General features: G+C 38.3%; 1 protein-coding gene across 2 annotated transcripts in view; it reads left to right on the forward strand.

The window, feature by feature from the left end:
• The window catches only part of gabrb3 (gamma-aminobutyric acid type A receptor subunit beta3), an 84,410-nt gene extending 76,860 nt beyond the window's left edge, over positions 1–7,550 (forward strand). The window contains exons 9-10 of one of the 2 annotated variants that reach the window (XM_061233599.1): positions 2,498–2,578; positions 3,832–7,550. In XM_061233599.1, coding sequence (XP_061089583.1) covers positions 2,498–2,578; positions 3,832–4,179 — 429 coding nt within the window. In that variant the 3' untranslated portion in view covers positions 4,180–7,550. The remainder of the gene's footprint in view (positions 1–2,497; positions 2,579–3,831) is intronic. The other variant, XM_061233600.1, reaches the window with a different exon arrangement.
• The last annotated feature ends 1,001 nt before the right edge of the window (positions 7,551–8,551 follow it).

Consider the following 8,551-nt stretch of genomic DNA (forward strand, 5'->3'; position numbering starts at 1 on the left):
AACTGAGGATGACATGGGGTTTTGCCTGAGTTTTGGGTTTCCGGGTATTACCTCTTGGGGCCGCAAGGAGTTGGTAATTGTGAACAGGTGTGTCTGATCTGAATAAGCCCGGTCTTCCCTAGACTCAGGGCTTTTGTGTTTCACTTTACGTGCCGTCATGCACAAAGGGAGTAAAGAGCTAGATGGAGTGCCTTCTTAAAGACACTTAGGAACCCCCTTAGATATAGGCCAAGCTTAGGGACTGGTTATCCTCCTAATACTTGCTGGGTTCCCAGTTCTGAGACCTGCTGCCCTGTATGTTGGCAGTCACTTCTCACTACCTGATACTCCCTTTCGCCTCAGTTGAGGCAGGCTCCCCTTCGTGTATGTTGGTCGTCACAGTTTTCCGTTATTCACAAAGCGAGGTATGTGGTAGTTGGAAGACGAGATCGCTTTTAAAATTAAAAGGAATCCCGGGACTTCCTTTAGCTACGGGATCAAGCGTAGAGACTGGCTATCCTTAGTACTCCTGGTCAGGTTACTAGCTCTACTAGTGCTGCCTGGCATTTCAATCTCATCTCTCTCCCTGAAATTCGCTCTCGCCTTGGTTTATCAGTTACATCCCTTACAGGATAACTAGGGGAGGAGTCTGCCTTGTGCATTTACTTTCAATTTCACTTGCTTCTCTTTTTCTTTTTCGTAATTTATCCAAGCAAGATTTATGTTAGCCGGAGAACAGTTTTCCTCTTATTCAATGGAGACGCAGAAATATCCGTTTTGCCCTGGGCTGGGTTTTTCTCTGTTATGGCGCTGCCCTTTTTAGTGTAGCGACATTGTGTGCTTTCTGTGCTCGCCTCGGTTTAATAGCTCTGTCACTATAAGTAGAGCTGGAGGCAAGAGCTTTCTTTGGTCTAGGTTTGTGAACACAATGAACACTGTGCACTGTGTGTGAGTAGGGCTAGAAGGAAGTCTGAACATCCTCCTGTACCCTGTGCTGAGAGAACTGCTGCTCACTGGATTATTATTTTTTTTTTTGCACCATTCTTTGCAAACTCTAGAGACTAGTGTGCGTGAAAATCCCAGGAGATCAGCAGTTTCTGAGATGCTCAAACCACCATGTATACCACCAGCAATTATTCCACAGTCAAAATCACTTAGATCACACTTTTTCCCCATTCTGATGGTTGATGTGAACATTAACAAAAGCTCCTAACCCGTATCTACATGATCGTATGCATTGCACTGCTGCCACACAATTGGCTGATTAGATAATTGCATTAATTAAAAATGTTCCTAATAAAGTGCTCTGTGACAGTACTTTAAACAACAAAGACCTACATGGCAGAGTTGCCAGAAAGAATGATCAACACAAAATGAAAATGTGCTAAAAAACTATTGAGAAAGCCTGATGCCTTTTGGAACAATTTGCTTTGGACTGACGAAACCGAAACTTTTTTTACCACTAGCAAAGAAGGTATGTTTGGAGAAAAAAGCGTGAAGCCTTTGTATAGAAGAACACCTTGCCAACTGTGAAGCATGGAGCTGGATCCATTATGCTTTGGGCTGGTGTGGCAGCTGGGGGCACAGGAAATGTCAGTCCAGACATTGAAGTTGAAGAGAGGTTGGGTATTCCATCAAGACAATGATCCAAAGCAAACCTCAAAATCAACCATGAAGTGCTTCCAGGAAAGACTGAGTAAGGTTTTGTAATGACCACCACAGTCCCCAGACTTGAATATTATTGAAAATCTGTGGCGATATTTCAAATATGCCATACATGTAAGGAGGCCATAGAATATTTTTGAGCTAAAGGTGTCCTGCCAGGAAGAATTTGGAAAAACTTAGCTGGCTACAGGAAGCATTTACTAACTGTTATAGTTGCCGGATTCCCAAACTTTTGCAATAACTGTAACTATATTCTGAATACGATGGAAGTCCTGTTTTGTATTTTTGGATCGACAAGATATATAAATAAAATGAAAAGCTAAAAATCTGTTTCCTATGATGCATTCCCTTTCATAATGAGGAAATTTCCACAATTGTACCATCCTAATACCACTGATTGTATTCATTTATCTACTCGTGCAGTTTAAAAACCTGACTTTACCGGCATGATTTTCACTTATAGACTTGATTACTGTGTGTCACCCTTGATAACATTTAGCCGTTAGCCAGGTGAAATTACTGGTTATGTCACATTTGGTATAACGCATTGCATAAGAATATGTTGTCTCTCTTTGCTTATGCATGGTTTATGAAGCCATTATGTTGTGTTCATGAAGGCTTTACATATGCTTCACGAAGCATTTATAATCAACACTTTGTTTAAAATGTGACCGCGATGTTCCTCCTGATAACCATAACCATAAACATTATATAATTAATGATGTCATTATTATCATCATTTTGATGGTGCAGGGATAACAGGGATCTTTCTGTCGCATTGCAAAAGAGTCTCTCTTCTTCCTGAGGTTGCATTTGTTTTTAGCAGGGGACTCTTGTTTTTTTCCCTAACTAGTCTGGTCTGGAAGGAGGCAATTGCAAGCCGTCATCCATTAAACAGTCCAATCAGGTTCAAGGTCATCGGCACTCACGAGCGGTGAGTGTGTTGCCGGTGGCTCGTCCGTTACGTCTGTGAACTTCTCCCCTCTGAAACTTCGCATTTTATTTTTTCAAAATTCATCAAACAAAAAAGCCGTATGCATTACTTGGGGTTCTCCTGCCAAAACCTTATATTGTTTCGCATTTTTTATTTTCATCGTTACTTCAGTTGATTTGTATCAGCCCTCGTTTGCACCCTGCCAACTCCTCCCCCAATCCATCTCAGTATGTCTGTGTGCTGGCTGTATCTGTTTGTCTGCTAAAATGTTCATCTTTATTTTCTACACACCTTCAGCAGTTTTTATAGTGTACAACCTTACCAAATTAGAAATGTTTTTGTAATCCAACTTTAACTATGATTTTAGACAAGATATCAAATACAAAAAATGTACTTGATATATGTACTTGCATGCCATTAAGATCTTTCTACACCACACAGAATGACCTCTTACCATTGTTAGTAATTTTCCTTAACATACTATTTTTAGTCTTTAATCAAATAGGGGTTAATCGAATAAAAAGTATTGCATATACACTATGGTACATACTAATGTGTTTTAGTTCAGAGTTAAGATTTTGTATTAAATCAGAAACTCAAGAGTCAATGTAGTGTGAAATCAACTTATAGAGAGATTGGTGTGGTCCCCATTGGACTCACGTAAACTCTAGTTGTGTTGAATGAGCACTAAATAATCTACTCAAATAGACATGGATAGATCTATCTATCCACTCAGTTGGATAGACAAATTGAGGAAGTTGTTTGTTGATTAACCATTGGGAAAGGGAATGCTAGTAATTCATCAAATATCCCACTGTATCAAAGATCCACAGTCTTCAGTAAGATACCTTAGAGGAGTGGTTCTCCTTTTGCTCCCTTTTTGCTCCCAAACCATCCCAAGGGATCTATAATGACCACAATGCATTCGTATCAGTGGCACTGCCACAGTGGTCACATTCATATTAGGCAGCCCACCCATTGCATGCAGTGTCCCTCAAATATGTTGTTTTGGATTTAAATACTTTTCTGTGCTTCATTGATCTTGCCTAGAGCAATTGAGCCAACCAAGAGGACAAGAAGGTGGGGTTTCAGAGTAGGTTCCAATACACAGAAAAGTATAGAATCCAAAACAATTACATATTTGACCCAGTTCTGGTCACTCCCTGCCCAAAGTCCAGATTGCTGCCGATTGCTGTGCCTGACAGCTAAACAAAATGTATTCAAAACCCCCTCTTGTCTCCACCTACCTCCAGGTTGACGCCCATGGGAACATCCTGTTGACGACCCTGGAGATCCATAACGAGGTTGCGGGAAATGAGATCACAACCAGTGTGACAGAGACCAGGAACTCCTCCTCCATGGCGTTCGACAACTCAGGAATCCAGTACAGGAAACAGAGCATGCCCAGAGAGGCAGGCCGGCACAGCCTGGACAGGAATGCACAGCTGAAGAAGACACGCCTGCGCAGGAGGTCCTCGCAGCTCAAAATCAAAATCCCTGACTTGACGGACGTGAACGCCATCGACAGATGGTCGCGAATCATATTCCCTGCTGCGTTTTCACTCTTCAATTTAATCTACTGGCTTTACTACGTGAACTAAGCTGCAAGATGGGGACTTTTTTGTGTAAAAAAAACAAACAAAAAAAACATTCTATATATGATACTAAGGACATAATTTTTCACCCTCTTTGTCAACATTTTTATACTCGCAATCTTACTCAAAGTAGGATTCTGGCAGTTTAGAAACTTTCACACAAAAATAATTTTTTTGTAAAGGACTATTGTATAAATAGATGCCCTCTGACGTCCATAATCACAGGGACTGCATGAATAATGTAATCAAAACCTTTCACTTCCTCTATAATACCTGTAACCTGATCAATATGATATAGACTTCAGTAACAATAGCATTACATAGTGATGTTTTTATTATAAAAAAATGAAAGCATTATTATGTGAGTACTGCACAGTACTGTTACAAAACATGAAAAAAGCCTCAATACAGAAGTGTGGGTTGGAATAAAGTTTTACTGATTATTTAAGTTGTACGTCATGTAAAACAACTTTCGCCACAGAGCTGTCCATGCATATAAACATAATAAGTTGTACATAACCCTTGCTACAATCGTACACAGAAATTTGGTCACATTTTGTCAAAAAGCCCTTTACAGTTAATATATTGGTGAACAGAAGTGAAGCTGATCTCTAAATGGTACACAGTTAAATATGACTTCTTCTTTTAAAACAAGATTACTTTTTATTAAAATTTTTTACAGTTTAAAAATAATTTTTTTAAAAGGACAAAGGCCCTCTGGCAACTATAACAGCTTGTAAATGCTTCCAGTAGCCAGCTAAGAGTCTTTCGACTCTCACTTTTGGAATTTTTCAGATCCCTTCACAGATTTTCAATAATATTGAAGTCTGGGGAATGTGGTGGCCATTCCAAAACCTTCATCAGTCTTTCCTGGAGGTACTTCATTGCTGATTTTGAGGTATGCTTGGGATCATTGTTTTGATTCAATACCAAACCTCATTCAACTTCAACTTCAATGGCTGGACTGACCTTTGAGCATTAGCCTCTAGAATTTATTCATATTTGGTGGAATCCATTTTTCCTTCCACTCCCACAATATTTCCTTTGCCCCCAGCTGCCACACAACTAAAAAAACATAATGGATCCATCTCCATGCTTAACAGTTGGCAAGGTGTTCTTGTCTACAAAGGCTTCACCCTTTTTTCTCCAAAAAGATACCTTCTTTGATGGTATCAATTTTGGTTTTGTCAGTCCAAAGCACATTGTTCCAAAAGGCTCCAGGCTTCTCAATGTTTTCTTATATATACTTCAGATGTTTCATTTTGTGATGAGTTGTAGGAAATGCTTCTTTCTGGCAACTGTGCCATGTAGATCTTTGTTGTTTAAAGTATGTTGTATTGTTGTCCTGTGAACAGCTATACCTGTCTCAGCTACTTTTTTTGCAGCTCTTTTGCAGTGGTGTGTGGGTTTTTCTGAGCATTTTTTGAGCCATTATATCTGAACATTTTCTTAGTCTTCCAGACCTTGCCTTGACTTCAACTGTTCCATTTATCTACCATTTTATCTAGAATGCCTTCTCCTTCTTGGTGGAAATGAACCATCCTCATTCTTCCATCATTGGACATCTGTTTTTGAGGAACCCATGGTTGTTAACACCAGACAGAACAGCCAATGCAGTTGGATACTTTAGAAGTCATAGAGTTACTTCAGAATAAAAAAAGTTCAGCCTTGGAATTATATTCACCTGACACATTGAAGCCCTAAGGAGTAAATCACCTGAGGCTTGGCCTTAGTAATCATCTTTTTAAAAAGTAACAAAGAATAATCCAAAAGGGTTCCAAACCTTTTGCACCGGGCCCTTTGCCTTTCTATAATTTATAAACAGTAAATACAGTCTTGCTGTGAAATTTGCAGAAAGGGTTCATGTTTAACTCCGTAATATTTACAGTTCAGTTTTGCTTCTGTTCACCAAGATATAATTCCAAAATGTTTTTTTACAGGGGTGCAGACATTTTTGCATACGACTGTATATCCATTAAGTATTATTAGCACATGTACAGTATAAATACAGTATTTGCCTTTCGGTAAAGATATGATTTTCATGGGCAAACTATTCTAAACTTTTATTATAAAGTGCTACTGTACATGCTATTTTGCTTTTGTATTTTTTACAGCACACTCCTTACCATGAAGGGATGGCATCAAAAGTTAAACGCTGGTTATGATGAAAATACTTTTGCTTAAAACAACCTGACATCTGACAATATGAAAGAAGCTAATGTTAATTTACAGTGTTCTATGATGATTACATGAAGATACAAGTACAAAGTTAATTTATGCTTTTAATCAGTATTGTAAATTGTCTAAAAGAAGCAACTTGTCTCAGGTTCTATGTCACCTTTTGGCATTCTCATCATCTGCTTTCCATTTTGTTATCATAAAGCACATTCATTGTAATTAGTTTGTATGATTAACAAGCATATACTGTTCATGACTACTCCATAGCTGATTTTTGATATTGTGACAGCATGGTATTAGTCCAACTGTGACTACTGAAACTGCTCTACATCAGTGCTGTACATAGGATGGCATATTCTGGCAAAATGCCATGCATATGAACATGCTTATACACTTAAACATTGCACTGCACACACACATGGTCCCATACACACATGTACAGGTATGCACAGGCACGCACACATACACACACAAACACACACACACCCAGTGCTGTTACATTTGCTGGTCACAAGGTTTCATTCAAAGATTTGTTTTATTGGTAGTTACTTATTGTTGCTAATACTATTCTTATTACTTATATGTTGTAAATACATGACACATTAGCCAAATGTGTGAACATTTCATTTTCTACACTGTGAAAACCATGTTTCTGTTGTTGCATAAACCTGGTTGTCTATTCTATTAGGTATATATGGATAAAGACAATTAAGTGAATAATTAAACTGAAAAAATAGAATGTCAGTTTATGGCCCTAAAAGGAAGGACTTGCTTGTATGTATTTTTTTTATTATTGGTTCCCTTTCTTTATTTTCTTCCATTGTTCATTTTATTTATTTATTTTGGGCAGGGGGAGTTAGTGAAATGTTTTTGTTGAACATGCATGAATGGCAATGTCAACCAGAGCTGGCATAAGCTATTGGTAAATGGCAATATAAACAGTTGCTTAATGGCACAGTCAAAATGTTATTTTCCTCCACTATCCTTTATTGGTATTTGAATAATTCAATTAGAAATCCAAACAGAGCACCCATAACAATATTCAATTACACTGTAGGAATCTCCATAACAATGGCCCAAGTCTGTTCGAAGAGCCAGATGTCTTATGGCTGCATGTTCCACAGGAGAAGTACAGCACAGTACAGTATGTTCAAGGGAGGTTTATTTGCTTTGAATTAAAGACAAATTGATTCACATGAGTGAAAGTTTTTTGTTTTTTTTGCCACGTCTGATAAAGATCAAAATGAAAATCAAACCACTGAAGTCACTGCTAATATAGTTTATGACTACATTCCACATACCAGTATTGCACATTATGTTATGAGTTATCTTTAAACACACAGCACCCTCAGAACATTTCCTCAGGATTCTAGTCCTTCTTAAATGTGAACCTAATGTGAAGGAACCATGCAGTTTCCCCTAGCTGACTTGCAAATTTGTTAATGATGCACAGCTATCACAACATGCTATAGAATTAGTTACCATGAGATACCATGTTTTCACCCTGCTGTTGTTTAAAAAAAACTGTACTCAAAGAGTCGTAACAAGGCCAGCGAGAAGTCACAAAATTTAGATTCAGATTCAGATGTGTTGTATGGATTTCTTTGTGCTTGTTAATAAAAAAGGATGCTCTCACACATTCCAAATTGTGCTATTTCATAGTAAACCTTACAGTTGCTGATTTACCTGAAATTCACTGGAGCACAACCTGCAGGTTAATGCCCTTCTAAACAAAAAAAACAACAGGATTATTTTGAAAAAGTTGCATCCCATTGCATTATTTTCTTTTGAATATAAATGGCCATATTTCTACTGTTGTTTTAAACCTGACTTTGGTCAGGGCGATGAACTGCAAAAGTTCAGAGCATCATAACTGCTCACCCACTACTCACTTTGTTTTCATCTTCAGGCAAGCAACAGTGCAGTCCGTATGTATTTGGACAGTGGTGTTCATTTAGACGTGTACTACAGTATATTGGATTTGAAATGAGGGCTTCTATTGTTTGTTGGCTGGAGTACAAAAAATGTGTCACTGCCCTAATACCTACAGACTGCACTGTATATTACACACGTGTGTTACAGGTCACTGTTACTGATCCTCATTGCCATTTTGTCTTCTCTTTCGCTCCCCTATTTCCTTTTCTTTGCTGTCTCTCTCCTTTGCCTTCTTTTTTCTTCTTCTTTTCTGTATTCCAGTTGT

This window comes from Conger conger, chromosome 3 (genome assembly GCF_963514075.1).
Source record: "Conger conger chromosome 3, fConCon1.1, whole genome shotgun sequence".
Classification (NCBI taxonomy): Eukaryota; Metazoa; Chordata; class Actinopteri; order Anguilliformes; family Congridae; genus Conger; species Conger conger.